At 45.8% G+C, this 22,867-nt stretch overlaps 1 protein-coding gene across 2 annotated transcripts in view; it reads right to left on the bottom strand.

Moving 5' to 3' along the window:
• LOC121575326 (transcription factor SOX-13-like) overlaps positions 1–22,867 on the bottom strand; it is a 38,769-nt gene that overhangs the window by 3,413 nt on the left and 12,489 nt on the right. Inside the window, exons 2-12 of one of the 2 annotated variants that reach the window (XM_045223259.1) lie at positions 7,517–7,736; positions 7,209–7,323; positions 6,709–6,795; positions 6,324–6,496; positions 6,129–6,197; positions 5,901–6,012; positions 4,735–4,808; positions 3,739–3,901; positions 2,390–2,508; positions 1,491–1,596; positions 1,066–1,236 (exon numbers count right to left, since the gene is read on the bottom strand). In XM_045223259.1, coding sequence (XP_045079194.1) covers positions 1,066–1,236; positions 1,491–1,596; positions 2,390–2,508; positions 3,739–3,901; positions 4,735–4,808; positions 5,901–6,012; positions 6,129–6,197; positions 6,324–6,496; positions 6,709–6,795; positions 7,209–7,323; positions 7,517–7,735 — 1,408 coding nt within the window. In that variant the 5' untranslated portion in view covers position 7,736. Of the gene's footprint in view, positions 1–1,065; positions 1,237–1,490; positions 1,597–2,389; positions 2,509–3,738; positions 3,902–4,734; positions 4,809–5,900; positions 6,016–6,128; positions 6,198–6,323; positions 6,497–6,708; positions 6,796–7,208; positions 7,324–7,516; positions 7,737–22,867 lie in introns of both variants that reach the window. The other variant, XM_041888326.2, reaches the window with a different exon arrangement.

Raw genomic sequence — 22,867 nt, forward strand, 5'->3', positions numbered from 1 at the left:
AAAGGAAGGCCCAGAAAATCATTAAAGACTCCAACCACCCAAGCCACAGACCGTTCTCTCTGCTTCCGTACAGCAAGCGGTACCGGTGCATCAAGTCTGATACCAACAGGCTCCTGAACAGCTTCTATCCCCAAGCCATAAATAAGACTGCCAATTTGTAAGTCGCTCTGGATAAGAGCGTCTGCTAAATGACGAAAATGTAAATGTCTAAATAGCTAACTAAATGGCTACACAGTGAGATGACCCTTGTATGTTTTTTGTTGTTGTTGCACTGTCTCTATGCACACTCACAGAACTCTACACACTCACACACACACACATTTATACCGACTCGACACGCACACACACACACTCATCATATATACGCTGCTGTTACTCTGTTTATCATATATCCTGATGCCTAGTCACCTTACCCCTATACATATCTAACCCTACCACTCCAGTATCCCTGCACATTGTAAATATGGTATTGGAACTGACCCTGTATATACTGTAGCTTCTTACTTTCTCCTGTTCTTCTTATTTCTATTTTATATTTCTCGTATGTTTTTGTTCTACCTTATGTTATTTTTAGTACTACATTGATATTTATTACAGTTTTGTTAGGTTTAGAGCTAGAAAGAAAGGCATTTCACCGTACTTGTGCACGTGACATTAAACCCTGAAACTAGTTGGACACAGATTTCCAGAGAAAGGGCTTAGCTAAACTACGTTCGATGGGGAGGGAGGGGAGGAGGGAGCGATAGCATGAGTGTCTCCAGTGCTCCACAATGGAATGGAATGTAAGTGTTTGGTCAGAGGAAAGGGGTGTGTGTGGGGGGGTTCCTGTCGCCGGGGGAAGCAGGTGGCAGATCGTGCCTTCGCATGCCCCTCTGTGCCAGGACTACAGCAGGTGACACACCCGGAATAGAGACACACACACACAAAGAGTACACACAAACAATTATAGTGCACATTGACTGACAGCATGTGTGTGTTTTGCATGTCAATTCAATTTCATACGACTCTATTAATCCCAGAGGAGCCATTAGTGCATGCTTTATGTCCCCGTGTGTGTGTGCTCACCCAGTATCTTGCTGATGGAGGAGTTGTGCATGTCAGGGAAGGCCTGTAGTATACGTCGCCTCTCATCTTTGGCCCAGACCATGAAGGCGTTCATGGGCCTCTTGATGTGGACGGAGGAGGGGGGGCTGCGAACCTCTGTAAACAACCCTACACCAGGAGCAGACAGGGGGCCTGCAGGAGGGGAAGAGGGTGGGGGGGACAGTTAGTCAGTGGCCAACAACAAATCTACTTTCCTTCACTTTTAAAAGAACAAGGTGAAAACAAATACAAGAATTCTCCATGTTGCTTTCCCCTGCTCTGTGTGTTGTGTGTTCAGATCAGTGTAGATAAAGAGGAGGAGAGTAAAGCTCTAGACTACTGCCATGCTCGCCCTCTACCATCTAAACCACATGTTCTTTTTGATCAGGCAGTTATGGAGGGCCTACCCTCAGAGTCACTGCTGTGGTGGTCCTCGTTGGTTTGGCGGGTCTGTCTGTTCTCTCCCGGGTCTGGGTGTGGCAGCCTGTTGCTGTGTCCAGCCACCTTATACTCCTACACAGAGACAGAGAGTTACACACACACACCTGACAGACACAGGCCTACACCTTAACACACATGGGTACACATATTTGAATGTTGCGGCAATAAAAACAGGTCTGAAGAGAGCATTTAACATTATCTCTGTGTGTGTGCGTGCGTGAGTGAGTTGAACAGCACTATTTCTGGCTGAGCAGGGTGATGTTTCTCATATCAGCCAGTGTTTTAAAGCAGGAAATAATAGAGGGATGAGGAGGAGAGAACTGTGTTGTTTATAGACCTGAGGAGAGGAAGAGAGGATGGTGGAGGGGTGAAAGACATAAGGACTATCCTCTATGATGGCACCAAATGCTCCACAACAATGACATTGTCACTGCTGAAGAATGGACTCGTCTTGGAGCTTTTGGTGCCATTGTGGAGTCCATGAAAAGTCTACATTTCAAACACACTTGGCCGAACACTATCTATGGCTCTGGAGAGAAGAGGAGGAGGGAGAGAGAGACGGCAGAGAGGAGGGGGAGAGGAGGGGAGAGGTGTGTTACAGTGGACAAAGGAGAAAGGTGAGTCATCCCCATGGTGTTTATAAGAACACTTTTGTAAGTTTACAGCAGCTGTTGTTCCTGCTTGAGGACATGGCTGATACTTTCTCAGTGTGTGTGTAGCTGAGACATTCTCCAGTCTATAACAGCCACTGTGAGACCACGCATCCCTGTAACCCTAAACCTGGCCCTGAACCCACCCCCGACCCTAAGCCTGCCAGCCTGTGTGTGTGTGTGACAGGAGAGAGTGACTTTAGACAATGGCTTACCATCCTGGCAGTGCTGTCTTTCTCTCGCTCCCTCACTCTTCCGCCCGGCCCATGACTCCACAGCAGCTGCTGTGCATCGTGGATGGCCTGGGTCACCACATCCCCCTCTCCCAGGAAACCTGTAGAGAGAGAGGAGGAGAGAGAAAGAGAGAAAATTAGGGGGGGAAAAAAACAGGTACAAATTGGTCATTAGAAGCTCAAATGGACAGTGCACCGACAAAGTGTTGCAAATGTCAATATAAAAGTGAGTCAAGGTATCAGAGTACACCTATTGCATCAGAGGGGATGGGGATGGTAGCGCACAAGCCCTGAAGTCAAAGGAGGAACAGGTTCTTTCACACACCACACACACAGTCAGGGTGTTGACATGCCTGAATTTGAGGAATGGCATGAGTGGAGGTAGGTATGTGTGTGTGTGTGTGTGTGTGTGTAAACATTCAGTTTATTAGGTACACCATCTAGTACTGGGTCGGATCCCCCCCCTTTGCCTCCAGAACAACCTGAATTCTCCGGGGTATGGATTCTACAGGGTGTGGCGTTCAAACATTGCTCAATTGGTGTCAAGGGACCTAACGTGTGCCAGGCAGGATGGGACCATAGACTCATGCTGCTTACGCCAAATCCTGACTCAGGATCATCAGCATGACGCAACAGGAACCGGGATTCGTTGGACCAGGCAATGTTTTTCCACTCCTCAATTGTCCAGTTTTGGTGATCATGTTCCCACTGGAGCCGCTTCTTCTTGTTTTTAGCTGATTGGAGAGGAACCTGGTGTGGTCGTCTCCTGCAATAGCCCATCCGTGACAAGGATCGACGAGTTGTGCATTCCGAGATGCCGTTCTGCACACCACTGTTGTACTGCGCCGTTATTTGTCTGTTTGTGGCCCACCTGTTAGCTTGCACAATTCTTGCTATTCTCTTTCGACCTCCCTCATTAACGAGCTGTTTTCGCCCACAGGACTGCCCATGACTGGATGTTTTTTGTTCATCACACCATTCTCAGTAAACCCTAGACATTGTTGTGCGTGAAAAGCCCAGAGGTCGGCCATTGCTGAGATACTGGAACCGGCGCGCCTGTCATCGATGATCATACCACACTCAGTCGCTTAGGTCACTCGTTTTGCCCATTGTAATGTTCAATCGAACAGTAACTGAAGGCCTCGATGCCTGCTTTATATAACAAGCCACGGCCTTGTGACTTCCTGTCTGTAGGAGCGAACCATTTGTGTAGCATATTAATGTACCTAATAGACTAGCTGGCCGGTGTGTGTGTGTGTGTGTGTGTGTGTGTGTGTGTGTGTGTGTGTGTGTGTGTATGTGTACGTACGTGTGTGTGCGTGTAGACTGACCCAGGTTAAGTGCAGGTCGTGAAGGGCTGTCTCTATGGTTGTCCCTGGGTCTGTACCCCCCCTGCAGAGTCAGCGAGCCCAGCTCAAAGGCCTGCGGGCTGGGGCTCTTCCCCATGTCCATCCCCTTGGGCTTGGAGGTCAGGTTCAGAGGCTGGCTGGCTTCCTAAGGGGATGAAAGACAGAAGAGTAGACAATTAGCAGTGTGTCAGCCCAACACAAAAAAACACATTCAGAATACACTGCTTACTTAAGTCAATATAAAACACACACACACAACTTTAAATTCTCATCAAAGTCAATATAACAAACACACCCAGGTATGGGGTGGGTGTGTATGTTAGGGTTATGAATGACATATTTGGTGTGTCACGGCAGATCTTTCCTTTCACACCGCTGTAGTGTTTCTTTAGTCTGTCTGTTCTTTCTTTTGTTTAGTGATTGTCTAGTGATTTACATGATGCCCTTTTCCACTTGTGCAACAGTGCAGACAGAGCATGACTGCATTGTGCACGCAAAGGCACACACACACACATACACACACAACTGTGAATGGGGTGTGGTGTATTTGTTAAGTTGTTCACTGTCCCAGATACCAGAAACATGCATTGTTAATTTGGAGTGCATTGTTTTGACAGCATTTTCAAAGATCTCCCAGCCTGTATCTGTAGTGTTAAGAGAGCTGGCTTCCTAGGTACATACAGTACATACCTCAGGCCTCAACCACCAACATGACATGCTATCCAAATACAAATATCCATGTACTATGTACTATAGTGCTGTATTAGGATTGTAACCTGTGCAATGTTTGCAGCTGTTATTTTCAGAGAGGTATAAAGCACAGAAAACCTGTCTTTATTGACACTTAGCATTTACACCATTTGGTTACTTTCCAATTCAACTTATTTTATTCCATCTGGAAAATAACAGGTGCAAAGAGAGAATCTGGCCAAAGGTCTTACTCTACCATATAGTTTAGTAATGGATGAAAAGCACTACCTGACGGAAGGTACCACTGGGCCTTTTCACAGGGGTGGAGCGAGAGTTCTGCAGCAGCTGCATGGGATAGTCCACTGCAAAATAAAAAGGGTGGAGATGAAAGCTTCACAATCCCTGTCTGAAGGGAACAGAATCAATAACATCCAAACAACGTTTAGACATTATCTGTACTATCATCATGCTGACTGCACCACAGATTGAAGGGTATGAGCAGGGAAAATGGGGGTTTGACTGAGAAGGTTACTGACCACAATACAATTTGAAAGGGACTACTGCTCTTTTTCTTGCAACTTACACAGTACATAGCAACAAGACAAACAAAACCGAGGAGCTAAATTGACCATTGTTTTGTTGTTTCAGATTGACATTTATGATACATTAAAAGTCTGCAGCGATCACTTGATGTCAGCATGTTACTTATTTGTTTTCATAGTGTATGAGAGGATTGAGTGTTTATAATGAACTACTGAGTAATCTAAACCATGTCACAGCCCACCAATGGGCCCCAACCAACCCTCATTTTTGGGAAGCATTGCAGTGGGGCCTTGGTCTGTGGAATTCCAGGTAAAAATACATATCTGCTTCAGTCTACCCTAGCTTCACACCACCTGACCTCCAAGACAGAGAAAAACACTGCCTCACAGATCAATGAGGTTCACAACGACCATCTGGACCCCTATTCACTGCATCCTCCCAGGCCTTTGGAAAGCCAGCAGGCATTGTAAGGCTGCTGAGGTATTCTTGTCAGTGCAGTGTTATGCGCTCAGTGAGGTGAGGCTACATTCAGGGGCAGACGTGTGTTTCTTACTGTTCATACCGAGAGGCTGCAAGGCTCCTAGAAACGCTCTGAGTTCAAGGAAGTCTTATAGAAGCCTTTTCTCCATATTTCTATGAGTGGAGCAATGCTCTACCCAGACAGAGGTCTATATTATTCATCTCTCCATTTCTGCTGCAGTGATCTGTATTTATACCGCACTAGACCTTGAGTTGAAGTATACAGGTCCATTTACAGTACTATAAAAGGTATTATTTATATGATAAAGCTTACAGAAAAACATACAGGAGATATTGCTGAAAGCACTGAGCTGTCGGCATGGTGACAACATGGTAACTCACCTGGCTCGAAGGGGATTGGCTAAGAGAGGTTGGTGAGCAGTGTGACTCACCTGGCTTGCAGGGGATTGGCTGCAGAGGCATGGTCATCTGGGTGTCGGAAGTGACAGGGAGTTGCTGGGTGTTGGGATGGAAGGCTGGGATCATCACGTAGGGCATGTTCACCTGCTGAGACCAGGTCAGACAGAGGGCACAAGGTCAGTCACACTCAGAGTTACCCCAAAGTTACTTCTAAATTCTGTTATGAAAATAGCATGTCATTTATAGAGGTCTCGTCTCACCTGGATCTGCTGCTGAAGCAGGTTGATTTTGTGCTGCTGCTGGATCAACTGCTGCTGCTGTTTGGCAATCTGGAATAAACCACACACACATTAACAACATAAAGCTTAGTCCAGGTACACTCAGGTTATGGTCAATGTTAGGGTTTGGGGTCAGAGTGAGTGTGAGTTGTGTTAGGGGTCAGAGGTCAGGATCACCTGTTCCTGCTGCTGTCTGGCCAGCTCCATCTGCTGCTGTTGTTTCTCCAGCAGCAAGGCGGCCATGTTCCTCTGCTCAGAGTGGGCTCCCAGCAGCTGCTCCCTCAGACCACCCAGCTGGTTGATCATCAACAACAACTGCAGCTCCTTCTCTGCCAGAGACTCTGGAGTGCCTGGGAAGGAGGGAGAACAAGAAAGAGAGAGAACGAGAGAGATGAGTACAAACAGGATTATACATAGAGAGGCAATTAGATATAGGAGGCAGACAGGCAGGCAAGCAGAGACTGACAGACAGGTGGAGAGACAGTTAAGACAAAGCGCTGATGGGTGAGTCAGGGGTGAGAGGTAAAGGTCAGGGGTTAGGGGTAAAGGGGTGAGAGCTCACCTTTCAGGTGGTTGCCTCCCAGGGGGCTTTTGTCCAGAAGTTTATCCCTCCAGTCCACACTCAGAAGCTTCTCTATGGTGGGCATGACTGCCAACAGGACACAGGACAAAGATGTGTTACTTGTTGTCCAGCCGCCATATTGTATGAACAAACGGAATTAGATTGTGTGTGAATCAACGCAGTAGTTCATATTTCAAGGTCTGCTACTTTGTAAGGATTTCAATAGGAAGGTACTTTGTGTGACTTCTCTTAAAAAAGAAAAACAGCCAAGGGAAATTCATTGCAATTCTGTAGCCAACGAATAGGAGCACAAACTTGAGCACACTGAGAGCTAAGGCAAACTCCTCTAGCCTCCTCAGATTCTAAATGGGATTCATTGTAAAAAATCTCTACATCTTCACATTCACCTCTATCAATGTACAGGAGAGATCACCATAGAGCAAAGGGATGATCAGAAACAGATTACACTGAGGAGCAGACGAGGTGTAGGTGTACCATACCTTCGCTGACAGTGGGGTGCATGTGTCCCTCTGGTCGGTGGTTGTACCCCCTGCTGCCCCCCTTCATCCCCACAGGACTCTGTCTGAGAAGCTGTTCCTTACCAGGAGAGCCCTCCTACCAAGGACAGGGGAAAACATTGTTAGATCACAATCATATAGCTAACAAACTGTAGCTAGTTTGCCTGTGATAAACATAGTACAACCAGATCTACACAAGTGCCTATAGGCAAGGACTAGTGGGATTGGGAAGCAGACCTGGATAAGCTTTAAAATATTGTTTAAACAAAAAAATGGGAGAAGTTTATTACGGAGGGTGAGCGGGAGAGGGGAGGAGTCAGCTGTCTAGACTCCAGTCGTTCCCCTGGCTGATGTCCTGACCAATCACAGGCAGGGGAGGAGAGCAGCTCTGCCTTGGCGTGGGCCCCTCCCCCTTCTCCTCCAGACTCCTCCAACTTCACGCCGACGCCCACCATGCTGACATCACCGTTGGCATGGAGATGCAGCGCTGGGGGACTTTGCTCCACCATTCTGGAAGGAAAAGGGAAAAGAGAGAGCGAAATAGAGGGGGCGGGGGGGAGAGAGAATAACCATACAGGTGAATAGATAGTCCATGGGAACATGTAGGGGGAAAGCAACGCAAATGCTGTTCTGCCCTCATGCCTCTAGCCTTACCAGAGTGATCGCACAACAGCACGCACTCCCACTAACTGAGTGTCTCTATGACCGCCCAACTTTGAATTTTACAGCACGTCTGGAGCTGACCACACACACTAGTGGTGTGCGGCTCAGCAGTTTGTTCACCGCACCTGACCGCAATTGCTAATAACCCATCCGCAACTGCCCGACTATATGTGATAAAGTGAAAATCAGAGGCCTGCACCCGACCCTAACCCGCAAATATAGAAAATGCGCTATAGGCTACAGTCAAAGACTGCAGAATTATTTTTTGACAGGGGGTGCAGGATTTTTTGTTGTTGTTGCCTGATATACATATGTTTCTGCTTATAGTTTCCAACATTTTGGTAGGCTATTTGCAGTGGCGACCCGTCATTTTGAGCCCCACATGTTATTTTGGCATTACTACGTGTCACATATCAGTTTGCAAACAATGTAAAAAAATTAAATAATCATTGAGTTAATAAAGCTGCATACAAACATGGTCTCTTTTTTGCTTTCTTGAGTAAGGCAGCTCCAAAACGCAGGTGTTTCAGCCTAGCTCAGTGCTTTCTGTGGTGGTGGTGGTGGGGCAGCCAGTGGAAAATACGGAGCATAGGTGTTGGTAATATTCTCTAGTTGCACCGGGATTGGCTCAGTGTTCTGTCACTCATGGGGACACTACGTCACTGCCAAGTCTAAGGGTAGAGCTACAAAATTCAAGCCCCTTGGGTGCTGCCATAGAGTTACATTAGAAGTGCCCATCCAAGAAGGCTCAAGGTCATTGGCCATAGATAAAATGACATCATATCACGTTATATCTACAGTAGCTTTGATTGAACTGATCATGTCAACATCATACTTTCAAAATCTTAGCTAGCAGTCATCATCATGAATCAAGTCGACAATCTACTGGCAAATCCTTTTTAATCCTTGTCATATGAAGATAAATAATAGATCAAACATATCTGTGCTCATCCACAATTGGACATAAACATTACACAACAAGTTGGAAAAGCGCAAATTCAACAATGAGTGGTTTGGCAGGAATCAGTGGCTAACTGCAAGCATTGCAAAGCATTCACTAGCCTGCTATTCAGTGGAGTGGCTGTGTGGTCACAGGTCTGAGATTAAGAGTCTATTTTCCAAGCTTAAAATGATAAACATTCAACATTGGCCATGCTGTCAATGAAGCATGATTTGTGCAGCGCTCAAAACAACTTAACTCGGAACTGCGAAATCTGACTTCAGTGAGTTCAAGAAAACTGGGAACTCGGGAACAAACTAGCTCCGACTGGGGAAATACGTTTTGAACGTCATCCAACTCGGAATTGTAAATCCGGAACTCTGGCCTATTTCTAGAGCTACGACCTGAAGATAACTGACGTCATCATGATTCGACCTTGTTTTTTTCAGAGTTCCCAGTTGACTTGAAAGCACCATAAATCCAGAGAATGCCAGACTATGACCAAATTTGCCCACGAAGGACAGCCGCACCACCTTCCTGTTCAAGTGAGCACAGCACAACAAGTTGAGTCTAAAAATGTATTGTATGCTGCTGCCTAAATGATGTAATATGCCAGGGAGATATGTATACTGTAGCTAAGAAAGTAATACTAAGTGTATGTTGTGTAGTAAGCTGTTAGTAGCCCATGTGCCTCACCCTAATAATTTGGTCTATTTTCCCCTCTTAATTTCGCCTACTGTTCTGACTTGGTGGTACACATGTAGCCTATAACCTGTTTTAGAGATGTAATCATCAAATATTGTAAGAGCTTTCATTGTCTGCTTATATGCCCCCTTTACTTATCCTACGGTTCTGACTTGGGGTACAGGGAGAACACTGCTTGTCGTCCCCTTATGTCATAGTTTGTACATCTCAATTGTCAGTAAAACCACATTTGTTTAAGCAAGTCAGCCATATCAGCTATGTTTTTTTAAAGGCTGTAAATGAGGCTGAATGAACTGTTTCGCTGCCAGACAAGGCTCCGCTGATAGCCAGGTGTAGGAGTGGTAAGGTGTTGGAACTGCTGTTGGGACAGCTTTATGTAGGCCCTAACAGTTTGTGGGTACCATTTGTCACGTTATAGTGCAATTAATGTATTGTTTAGTGTTGTGTTGTGTAGTGGCTTTGCTGGCACGCATCCCACATTTTTCTGTTTTGTTTGCCCCACCAAGATTTACATGCTAAAACTGCCACTGGTTATTTGTTAGTCAACTTGTCTATAATTAGATACATGTAGCTTCTCTTTTGTCATTATGTTGCCCTAGAAGACTATAAATAACTCTTGCTCAACAGACTAATGTAATAGATCGATAGAATGATGGCTTCAATCAGGTTGACATTGGTAAAGTTCTCTCTGTCATCTTTCGTCGAGCAAAGACGTTTAGGGACTGTGGAGAAAATGAAAGATTTTCAGTGCAAAATGTCCAAATTACATCAGTTTGACCGGTTGTAAGGAAAAAGAAAAGCTGTGAAAACTACCCAACGTTTTTCTGATAATATTTCAGTTCGGCTTCGATGCATATTTGATGTGGTTGAAATACTATCAGCTTTTATGATGAAGACAGCACCTCTACAGATGGTATCTAACTGAGCATTGCAGAAAGAAAGAAATTATTTCTCCACTCCTGTTCCCAAGTCCAAATATTGCCTACATTTGGTGTACCATTTTACTGCAAGAAATGCTTAATTCTGCAGGAGTTTTATTAAGCCTATAGCCCTATTTGCACCGGACTAGTATTACTAGAGAACGTTGGTTATGTATTTATTATCCCAGAATGTCAGTTATTCCAGAGGACGATTCTGACTGGATTAGTTTTTTTCCAAACCGTGAGCGACACCTGTCAAACTCAGACATTTCTCTCAAAACACAGGGATGTCGATTCGCACGGGACTAATATTATCAGAGGATTTTGGAGTTTGACAAAAAAAACAGTAGGTTATTCTGGTTAGTCAATGTCCAGATTTCAGTTTCGATTTAACCGATCTAAACAGTAGGCTACAGTTTGTTCCCTTGACATGCCATAGGCCTATTTTAAGTCCCGTCTTGTGACTGTCGAATTTGTATAAAGCCTCACAATCATCACACATAACATAGACGGCAGTGATATCATCCTCTTTTACCACTTCACCAAATCTTTCCCAAACATTACTTTTCTGGCCCTCCCTTCTCTTTATGTTCAACTCTCCTTTCGCAGATTTTTCTTATTGAATTAAACTTAGACAATGTCCTTTTTGACTCCGTGGATTGATGTTAACTTTAGGCTTATGCAGTAATACCAGATAGCCTAAATAATGAACTTAGAACCTCAATGTATCCTATATAAATTGCACAATAATTATATATTTATTGCATTAAGGTATTGTTCCTCTTTATTCAACCCGAACACAATATTGAATTACCCTAAAATTACCCACTATTTCACACACACCACGACCAACTTTGTCTGTAAGAAAAAACCTACTCTGTGTAATCAAGACAAAGAAAAGTAAATGAGACCTTTCCAGGTGTGACTGTATCTCTGGGTCTCTGAGCTTTGGGTGTGTGTGTATAGAAACCATTGCTTTGCGTAGGGAACAAAGGACATACTGTGAATATCACACACACTTCAACTGTACCTTTAGCTTGAAAACCTAACTTCTAGTCTCAGGGAAAGTTAACCATCATGACAAGGCGAAGACTCTGCACATCACACACACACACGAACAGAAAGATACAGAGAGATGGAGAGAGATGGAATTAAGGACAGGTTGAGAGAGCAGAGAGAGAGAGGCTGAACCTTAATGAACTCTCCGACTTTAGATGTGTTTTTTCCCACCTCCGCTGCAGGAGGAAATAAAAGCACGCCAGACATGAGAACAAAACAAACAGAACACACAGGGCGAAAAGTGCACATATATATAAAGGGAGAGAAAAAAGCCATTGTTAGACGGGGAGAACAAAGGAAGCCGGGACAATGAGCGAGACGGACAAAAGCCGCGGGCCGCAGGAAACAGCGCAGATAACAATGCCTGCGGAATGTGCCGACGGACTCGGGGAACGGGGGAAAATGCGGAGCGCCACCATTCTGCCGAGCGATTAGAGTACCTCCCCCCGTTCCCCCTTTCATATTCTGTCTCTACACAAAGCCACCTGCCTGCCAAAGGCCAAGGCTCTAAACCTGTGTGTATGAGTGAGTGAGTTGAGAACCAATACATTCACCATAACCTTTAACTTTTTTAATGTGCTGGGGGGTACTCTAATCGTAGAGCATAGAGGGAAAGTGAATACCTTGTCAGTTGCACAACTGAATGCATTCAGTGTGTCTTCAGCATTTAACCCAACCCCTCTGAATCGGGGCAGTTGTTGTTGGGAGTTAACTGGGGGCAGAACAGCAGATTTTTCCACCTTGCCAGCTCAGGGATTCAAACCAGCGATCCTTCGGTTACTGGCCAAACACTCTTCACCTCTAGGCTATAGAGGATTGGCAAAATTGCCTGTGGCAACAACCTTCAGAATCCACTCAAATCCCTTTCCTCCACACACCTCAAGCCTTTCGTCTTCATCTCAAACACTCTGTTCATTTGACTGTTCCTAATGTTTAAGGAGTGATGATGTTTCCCTGTGGGGGGTGTTGGTGGCAGTCAGCATCCTGCTGTGGAGCACAGGAATGTATTCCTGGTCTTCCGAACAGCATTCCCATCTGCGTTCAAAAGTGGCTGGCTTATAGAGCTGATACAGGTGGCTTTAGACTGCCACCCATGTGTGCGCGCGAGTGTGTCACCGCTCTGCCTGTGTGCCCAACACAAAGGCATGCCCAGAATTTGAGTCACAGACCTGCTGACAGCCTGGTATGCATTAAGGTTTGTGTGTTTTCTGGGGTTGGGGTCCGGCACATCTAATCTTAGAGTTAAACAATGCCGTAGTGTCACAGCTCAGACAATGCTTGGGCTCGCCTCACCTCAGCTTATCAGTGCTCTCAACACAAATCTAGTTAAATGTACACCGTCCATGTTTACATCAAACTGCATCCATGCGGAACTTGTGTGCATGTGGGTTTGGGAATTGTAAAGTGTGATTTCAATGTTAAATAAACGCTTACACAGTTTAGCGGATGTTATAGCGGGTGCAGCAAAAGTATTGTGTTACTAGCTCCTAACAATGAAGTAAAAATGCAAACAGATCATCAAATGATAATCCAATTAAAAAAAAACAAGAACTCATGAATGTCAGGAAAAATCAAGTTAACAACCCAAATAACACTATCAGTAATCCAAATGCAATCTATGCGTATATACACTAAAAATATATACTAAGAATGATATGTACAGCAGTAGATACTTCGCAGTAGAATCTCTCACTTAGAGATGGCTATTCAACAGTCTGATGGCCTGGAGATAGAAGCTGTTTTTCAGTCTTTCGAGTCCCAGCTTTGATGCACCTGTACGGTCTCTTTCTGCTAGATGGTAGCAGAGTGAACAGACCGTGACTTGGGTGGCTGAGGTCCTTAAATGATCTGTTGGCCTTCCTTTGACACGAGTGCTGTAAGTGTCCTGGAGGGAAAGCAGCGTGCTCCCGGTGACCGCACCACACTCTGGAGAGCCATTCAGTTTATGGCAGCGCAGGTGCCGTACCAGGCGGTGATGCAGCCAGACAGAATGCTCTCAATGGTGCATCTATAGCAGTTTATCAGGGTCTTAGGGGCCATGATGAATTTATTCAGCTGCCTGAGGTTGTAGAGGCGCTGTTGCGCCTTCTTCACCACGGTGTCGGTTTGGTGGGACCATTTCAGGTCCTCCCTCCTGTCTTCGGTTGTCCACAATCAGCTCCTTAGTTTTTTTTACGTTAAGGGAGAGGTTATTTTCCTGGCACCACTCCTCCAGGGCTCGAACCTCCTCCCTGTAAGCCATCTCGTTGTTGTTGGTAATCAGGCCTACCACTGTTGTGTCGTCAGCAAACCTGATGATTGAGTTGGAGTTGTGCGTAGCCATGCAGTCATGGGAGTACAGGAAATGCAAACAGAGAGTACAGGAGGGGGACATAAACACCTGGGGGGCCCCACATGTTGAGGGTCAGCGTGGCAAAGGTGTTGTTTCCTACCCATACACCCACCTGGGGTCGGCCCGTGAGGAAGTCAAGGACCCAGTTGCACAGGGAGGGGTTCAGACCCAGGGCCCTGAGCTTAGTGACAAGCTTGCAGGGCACTATGGGGTTGAAAGCAGAGCTGTAGTTGACGAACAGCATTCTCACATAAGTATTCCTCAATGTCCCAGTGGGATAGGGCGATGTGCAGTGAAACAGCAATTGCAAATTGTAGTGGGTCTGGGGTGTTGGGCAAGGTGGAGGTGATACGGTCCTTGACCAGCCTCTCAAAGCACTTCATGATGACAGAGGTGTGCCACAGGGCGATAGTCATTTAGTTCAGTTACCTTAGCTTGATTGGACATCTTGAAGCAAGTAAATATGCAATAGGCTGAATATGCAACAGGGTTAGAGAGTAGTGTCTGATTGTGGCCTAATAGACCACCTAGAACTCTGGGTTGGTTTAACATGCTTCTCTTTATGAGACCATGCAGGTCAAACCTGTAACACACATTCAAATTATTATTATTGTAGGACACAGCAGTTGAGCTGACCACAGCCGGTCATAACACAGCATACCTTTAGGACTGCCTGCCGTACCATAGACCTGACCACAGATACACTGTATATACAAAAGTATGTGGACACCCATTCAAATTAGTGGATTCGGCTATTTCAGCCACACCCGTTGCTGACAGGTGTATAAAAATCGAGCACACAGCCATGCAATCTCCATAGACAAACACTGGCAGTAGAATGGCCTTACTGAAGAGCTCAGTGACTTTCAACGTGGCACCGTCAGGATGCCACCTTACCAACAAGTCAGTTTGTCAAATTTCTGCCCTGCTAGAGCTGCCCCGGTCAACTGTACATGCTGTTATTGTGAAGTGGAAATGTCTAGGAGCAACAACGGCTCAGCCGCGAAGTGGTAGGCCACACAAGCTCACAGAACAGGACCACCGAGTACTGAATCGCGTAGCGCGTAAAAATCATTGCAACACTCACTACCAAGTTCCAAACTACCTCTGGAAGCAACGTCAGCACAATAACTGTCATGAAATGGGTTCCCATGGCCGAGCAGCCACACACAAGCCTAAGATCACCATGCGCAATACTAAGTGTCAGCTGGAGTGGTGTAAAGCTCGCCGCCATTGGACTCTGGAGCAGTGGAAATGCATTCTCTGGCATGATGAATCACGCTTAACCATCTGGCAGTCTGTCGGACGAATCTGGGTTTGGCGGAGGCCAGGAGAAGGCTACCTGCCCCAATGCATAGTGCCAACTGTGAAGTTTGGTGGAGGAGGAATAATGGTCTGGAGCTGTTTTTCATGGTTTGGGCTAGGCCCCTTAGTTCCAGTGAAGGGAAATCTTAATGCTGCAGCTTACAATGACATTGTAGATTATTCTGTGCTTCCACCTTTGTGGCAACAGTTTGGGGAAGGCCCTTTCCTGTTTCAGCATGACAATGCCCCTGTGCACAAAGCGAGGTCCATACAGAAATGCTTTGTTGAGGTCGGTGTGGAAGAACTTGACTGGCCTGCACAGAGCCCTGACCTCAACCCCATCGAACACCTTTGGGATGAATTGGAACGCCGACTGTGAGCCAGGCCTAATCACCCCACATCGGTGCCCGACCTCACTAATGCTCTTGTGGCTGAATGGAAGCAAGTCCCCGCAGCAATGTTCCAACATCTAGTGGAGATCTATGAGCCTCACCACAGTCCTATATGTAAGACTCCTGGTAAATATAGCGGCTTGGGACTGTCATGACATCATGTACTAAACTAAAGCATGCATTTATCCATAGCAATTAAAAACAATTTCATTGAAGTGGGACTGGAAAACTGTATTGCACGTAAACAGTTTGCACTTATCGAAAATACTTTTCCAAGACTGTTACAGTCTAGTTCAAACGGAATGGAAACTCGGAGACAGGTGAAAGCGAGTTCATATACATTGCCTTCACCAATCCAGTCATGTTCAGATCAGTGATTACGTCTAAGAAAGGAGGGAGGCAGGATAAGATTAGCACTGAGTCTTTGAGCTCCGACACCTCTGAAATCATACACTTCCCACGACACACTAAACAGCCGACAAAAGCTTCAGTTACCCAACATGTTGTAACGTGCAAACCAAACATCTCACCCCAGGGCATCTGCAATGCCAATGTCTTCTGTTGTTCTCTCTTTCTTTCTTTCTTTCTTTCTCTCTCTCCCTCCCTCCCTCCCTCCCTGACAGGAGCGGTTAGTTTGCCCAGCACTGTCTTTGTTGTTTTCCAAACATGGCCTGAAGGGGACTAGTAGAGAGAGAGAGAGAGAGCGAGAGCGACAGAGAGAGAGAGAGATGAGCCAGGAGCCAGTTCCATTCCAGCACACGGCGGCTGATCAAGTGGCTGAATTATTTTACTAAACAAATAAAAACTCTGCCATCGTGAACTCTGAGACTGACAAATCTAAAGACAGAAGCTCTGTATGGGCTCCTTGGGGCAGAGAGAGACACAAACACAGACAGAACTGACTTGACACACTCATCCCCTGGTGGAAGAATTGTTTAATGTTGTGTTAAGGTGCCCGAGCCATTAAAAACCTATGGCTGGATTCAATCAATCCTGCTTTAGGAATGTTTAAATGCTCTGGCAAAGTTAGCATGTTTACATGCAGTTGTCCGCCAGCCGAGAGTGGTTGATTCCCTTATGCCCAGAGGGCTGGTATAGTGGCAGGTGAGGCTGGCGATGGCAACATTGAAGCCTGATCAGTGGCTGGGACAGAACCCTTGTAAAGTAACATGTGCACTATAGTACAGGTTCAGATGCTTAGTGGGACTCTAGTACCATGGTCCTCCCTGGGGGAATTAAGTTAGATGCCCTGTAAAGCCCCACTGCAGCCATTCCCTCTGCCTAATGCTTAATAACACTTTATTACACAATCCTAGCTCAGCTGGTATTACTGCTTTGCCAAGAGTCTGCAAAGCTGTCTACCGTACCTGCTATTTCAACCTCTAAATGCCCAGCTATGAAAAGCCAAGTGACATTTACTCCTGACGTACTGACCTGTTGCAACCTCTACAACCACTGTGATTATTATTTGACCCTGCTGGTCATCTATGAACGTTTGAACATCTTGGAGAAAAATCTGGCCTTAATGGCCATGTACTGTTATAATTTCCACCCGGCACAGCCAGAAGGGGACTGGCCACCCCTCAGAGTCTGGTTCCTCTCTAGGTTTCTTCCTAGCCACCGTGCTTCTACATCTGCATTGCTAGCTGTTTGGGGTTTTAGGCTGGGTTACTGTATAGCACTTTGTGACATCTGCTGATGTAAAAGGGCTTTATAAATACAATTTCATTGATTGATTGATTCGATCGATCAAGGCAAAGGGTGGCTATTTGAAGAATCTCAAATATAAAATATATTATGATTGTTTAACACTTTTTTGGTTACTACATGATTCCATGTGTTATTTCATAGTTTTGATGTCTTCACTATTATTCTACAATTTAGAAAATAGTAACAAATAAAGAAAAACAATTGAATGAGTGGGTGTTCTAAAACTTTTGAGCGGTAGTGTGTATATTTCCTGATCTTTCTTATATGTCCTAGATATAGGACAGACACTTCAGAACCTTATCATCCTCCCCCCCCAAGGCTTCAACTTTTAGAGTTAACGACAACTATGGAGAAACAAGCAGTCGGTCACTCCTCATTTAGGACCCCATCAGAGAGAGAGAAGCAGAGAGGAAGGGGGAGAGAAGGAGAAAGTAAGGTAAGGGAGAGATACCTCTTTGGTGTGGTGAGTGTGGAGGTCCCCAGACCCAGAGGACCCCTCCACAGTAGAGCACTGGTGATGCTGAAACACGTCATGTTCTCTTCAGGCACACACAGGACAGCCGTCTAACGCTCTCGCTCTCCCTCTCAGGACAGCCCAAAGCCACTCTGTAGTCTCAACTCTTTCTATGTTCCTCTTTCCTTTCAACTCTCTAACTCTTTCTCCCTCCCGGTCTCTCTATATCCCTCTTTCTAACTATCTCCCTCTATGCCTCCTCCCTCTGTGTGTTCATGTATACCTCCCATTGTCGTGACAAAGAGACTCTTTTTGGCATCTTTGAGCTAAACAATCCACTAATTTGCATAATATGTGTTTTGCACCCGGTCACCCTATCTTGAACATTAATATGTGATAATCAAATAGTTGGACCCACAGGTGTGATCCAGGTGTGTGATACTGCGCTGGGATGTCCAGTAACACCTAACAATGTCACCTTTATGCATTACTTGCGTTTCTTGGCCACCTGCCTGAAATGGGGACACCACAGAAGAAGGAAAGAAAGGAATATCACACATTCAAATATAGCACAGGAGCTGGACTAGAAACAGCGTGTCAATGAACATAAAGCATATGTGTTCACCGTTTTCTGCTCCCAAGCATGATTTTCATTGATCTGGTGATCAACGTGAGTTTTGATCGTGATGGTCTTCATCAGAGCAACTTTTGTGTGATTATATGACTGTCGAGTCACAGAGTTTAGTAAGACGATATGGTTAATAGTAATATATGGTTGTATAACTCACTCAAATAAAGATCACGCTCGGCAGCAGCAAACAGCGGATGTACGGACATTCACTCTCCTTTCATTGGTGACACAAAATATTCCCTCTGCTTCTCTCCAGCCCACACAATGCAGCTGTGGATTCAACCCTGGTCCTGGGTACCCACTGAAGATGACCATCAATTAGGATCTGCCTCGTTAAAGGCCACCAATTAACTTTGAATCCCTCATTTTAGAGATTTTCTCCGAAATATACACAAACAAATGCCATCTCTTTAAGAATATTGACCAAGAATATGTCTAATAGTTCAACGTGGGCTAATTACCTGAGTTGAGATGAAGACCTGGATCCACAGTGGGTTCCTAGGACCATATCTCTCTCTCAGTCCCCCCTGAATCATAGACAGCCTCAGGCCCAGACCATATCTCCCTCTCAGTCCCCCCTGAATCATAGACAGCCTCAGGCCCAGACCATATCTCCCTCTCAGTCCCCCCTGAATCATAGACAGCCTCAGGCCCAGACCATATCTCCCTCTCAGTCCCCCCTGAATCATAGACAGCCTCAGGCCCAGACCATATCTCCCTCTCAGTCCCCCCTGAATCATAGACAGCCTCAGGCCCAGACCATATCTCCCTCTCAGTTACCCCCTGAATCATAGACAGCCTCAGGCCCAGACCATATCTCCCTCTCAGTCCCCCCTGAATCATAGACAGCCTCAGGCCCAGACCATATCTCTCTCTCAGTCCCCCCTGAATCATAGACAGCCTCAGGCCCAGACCATATCTCTCTCTCAGTCCCCCCTGAATCATAGACAGCCTCAGGCCCAGACCATATCTCCCTCTCAGTCCCCCCTGAATCATAGACAGCCTCAGGCCCAGACCATATCTCCCTCTCAGTCCCCCCTGAATCATAGACAGCCTCAGGCCCAGACCATATGTCAGATATTTAGTATACTAAGCCTTGTAGTGAGAGAATAACGTCAACACATACATTTGTCTGACATGATGAGCCCGACATGTGGCGGCTGCTATGTGTGCGTGTCTATATTTGATATGATATTTTATAGAGGCGGGGGGTTTGGCAAGACGACAGAAATTAAATCTGATACAGGTGTTGCAGATGGCATGGTTGTTTCTCTTAGTGTTATGCCGGCGTACAACGTTTCTCTCGCTCTCTCTCTCACGCACGCACTTGCTTGCTTTCCTTCTCTGAATGGGTCTGATGCAGGTTTTTTGTGTTGTGTTGCTGACTACGTCTCATTAGGAACTGAGCTCTCAGGGCCACACACACAAAAGCTTCCCTTCCCTCGCTCTCCTCTTCCTCTCTGTTTTTCTGTTCTTTTGGCCTTTTGATGTCAAGAGTGCCGATCCCAGGGGGCTACACTCTGGCCACAGAATACACTCACACACAGACAAGAGACTCATTCACTTTCTCACACACACACACACACACACACACACACACACACACACACACACACACTGCGGTGAGGAGTTGTAAAAGCATGATAAGGGCAGAGGAGAGGTAGTCAAGGTTGAATCAGTGTCGTTTTTCTCTGTGGTTGATGGCCAGATCTCACCACACAAAGACCAGTGTTGGGAGCTCCAGGATACACTGATAATAATCACTATTTTTCTCAGCTTTTTCCGTGTGGAGCACAGGTACAGCCCCAAGGCATCCCCCTCCGTCTCACCACATACATACACACACACAACTAATTCAAATTACTTAGTAGTATATTCCACTTAACTTCAACATCTAAAACACACTGTTGCCAATGTCACATGTTCACCTTGTTATTTATCTAAACCTATACAGTTTGAGGGCTCTACTCTCCTGTTCTCTCTCTGCTTTCCTTGTGTCCTCTCTCCCTCTGCTTTTGCTGTGTCCTCTCCTTCTCCCTGCTTTCTCTGTGTCCTCTGCTTTCCCTGCCCTCTCTCTCAGCTTTCTCTGTGTCCTCTGCTTTCCCTGCCCTCTCTCCCTGCTTTCTCTGTGTCCTCTGCTTTCCCTGCCCTCTCTCCCTGCTTTCTCTGTGTCCTCTGCTTTCCCTGCCCTCTCTCCCTGCTTTCTCTGTGTCCTCTGCTTTCCCTGCCCTCTCTCTCAGCTTTCTCTGTGTCCTCTCTCTCACTCTCTGCTTTCCCTGTGTTCTCCCTCTCTGAGGAGGCTTTCTAAATAAGATGTAAATGTATAAATAGGTTGATGACACAACTGCACTTTTCACAAAAAGAGAGAAAGGAGAGAAAATAAAAAAGAAGAGAAAGGAACTCTGGCTCTGGTGCAGCGGCTCCTTTCTTCTGCTTTTCAGAAACGCAGGTTAAAAAGCAGCCTTTTCATCCCTCTCTCTCATCCCTCTCTCTCTCATCTCTCTCCGACTTAGGAACAGGCAATGTATTGTGGTGGATAGCGAAAGGGTACTGTGGTATTTATCAGAAAAGAGAGGAGGAGGAAAGGAGAGGGATGAGGACAAAACATACTCCCAATAAAGAGAAAGAACAAGAGAAGGGGAAGAAAGGATGTGTATGAAGTGCCCCTTTCGCAGAAAGACCCCCCTCGCCCCCTCCTCCCTCAAAAGGGGAAGGCACACACAATGTGCTGTTTCCTTTAGCCCCGACACACTTTATATCCTAGCCCCATTCAGGACCTTTAGCCCCGACACACTTTATATCCTAGCCCCATTCAGGACCACTACTTTAGGGCACCCATGTGTGCACAGAGCATATGTGGCTGAGAGAGAGGATGTGTGTGTGTGCGTGTATAGATCCCTGTTTGCTGAGGGCCTTATAGACTGACAGGCCATGGCTCTAAGGAGTTGCCATGGAGATGTCTTTGTGCAGTAAGTTGCACAACAGGTGATTCTAAAGAAGGCTAGCTGAGCTGGTCTCAGTATTGAGAACTGCGGGAGGTGTGTGTGTGTGTGAGAGAGAGAGCGAGAGAGAGTGTGAGTGAGAGAGGAAGCGAGGGAGAAAGAGAGAGATTATACGAGGTGTTAGCTGTTTCAGGATCCAGCTTGGCCGAGAGTTCTTAACTAGCTCCTTTATACACAGATCATGTCTAAAATTGCTTGGGTTTACCGGGCCACACTGCTTTACACACTAACATGCATCTAACCTCACCGAAAGAGAGAGTGCATAAGCATCAGAGTTGATCATATCTTCAACTCCAAGTATTGTGAAATCTACTATAAAATATATATATATATATATATATATATATATATATATATACACATACACATACACATATACACACACACATACATACATACAGTGGGGGAAAAAAGTATTTAGTCAGCCACCAATTGTGCAAGTTCTCCCACTTTAAAAAGATGAGAGAGGCCTGTAATTTTCATCATAGGTACACGTCAACTATGACAGACAAATTGAGGAAAAAAATCCAGAAAATCACATTGTAGGATTTTTTATCAATTTATTTGCAAATTATGGTGGAAAATAAGTATTTGGTCACCTACAAACAAGCAAGATTTCTGGCTCTCACAGACCTGTAACTTCTTCTTTAAGAGGCTCCTCTGTCCTCCACTCGTTAACTGTATTAATGGCACCTGTTTGAACTTGTTATCAGTATAAAAGACACCTGTCCACAACCTCAAACAGTCACACTCCAAACTCCACTATGGCCAAGACCAAAGAGCTGTCAAAGGACACCAGAAACAAAATTGTAGACCTGTACCTGGCTGGGAAGACTGAATCTGCAATAGGTAAGCAGCTTGGTTTGAAGAAATCAACTGTGGGAGCAATTATTAGGAAATGGAAGACATACAAGACCACTGATAATCTCCCTCGATCTGGGGCTCCACGCAAGATCTCACCCCGTGGGATCAAAATGATCACAAGAACGGTGAGCAAAAATCCCAGAACCACACGGGGCGACCTAGTGAATGACCTGCAGAGAGCTGGGACCAAAGTAACAAAGCCTACCATCAGTAACACACTACGCCGCCAGGGACTCAAATCCTGCAGTGCCAGACGTGTCCCCCTGCTTAAGCCAGTACATGTCCAGGCCCGTCTGAAGTTTGCTAGAGTGCATTTGGATGATCCAGAAGAGGATTGGGAGAATGTCATATGGTCAGATGAAACCAAAATAGAACTTTTGGTAAAAACTCAACTCGTCGTGTTTGGAGGACAAAGAATGCTGAGTTGCATCCAAAGAACACCATACCTACTGTGAAGCATGGGGGTGGAAACATCATGCTTTGGGGCTGTTTTTCTGCAAAGGGACCAGGACGACTGATCCGTGTAAAGGAAAGAATGAATGGGGCCATGTATCGTGAGATTTTGAGTGAAAACCTCCTTCCATCAGCAAGGGCATTGAAGATGAAACGTGGCTGGGTCTTTCAGCATGACAATGATCCCAAACACACCGCCCGGGCAACGAAG

The sequence above is a fragment of the Coregonus clupeaformis genome, chromosome 10 (genome assembly GCF_020615455.1).
Source record: "Coregonus clupeaformis isolate EN_2021a chromosome 10, ASM2061545v1, whole genome shotgun sequence".
Classification (NCBI taxonomy): Eukaryota; Metazoa; Chordata; class Actinopteri; order Salmoniformes; family Salmonidae; genus Coregonus; species Coregonus clupeaformis.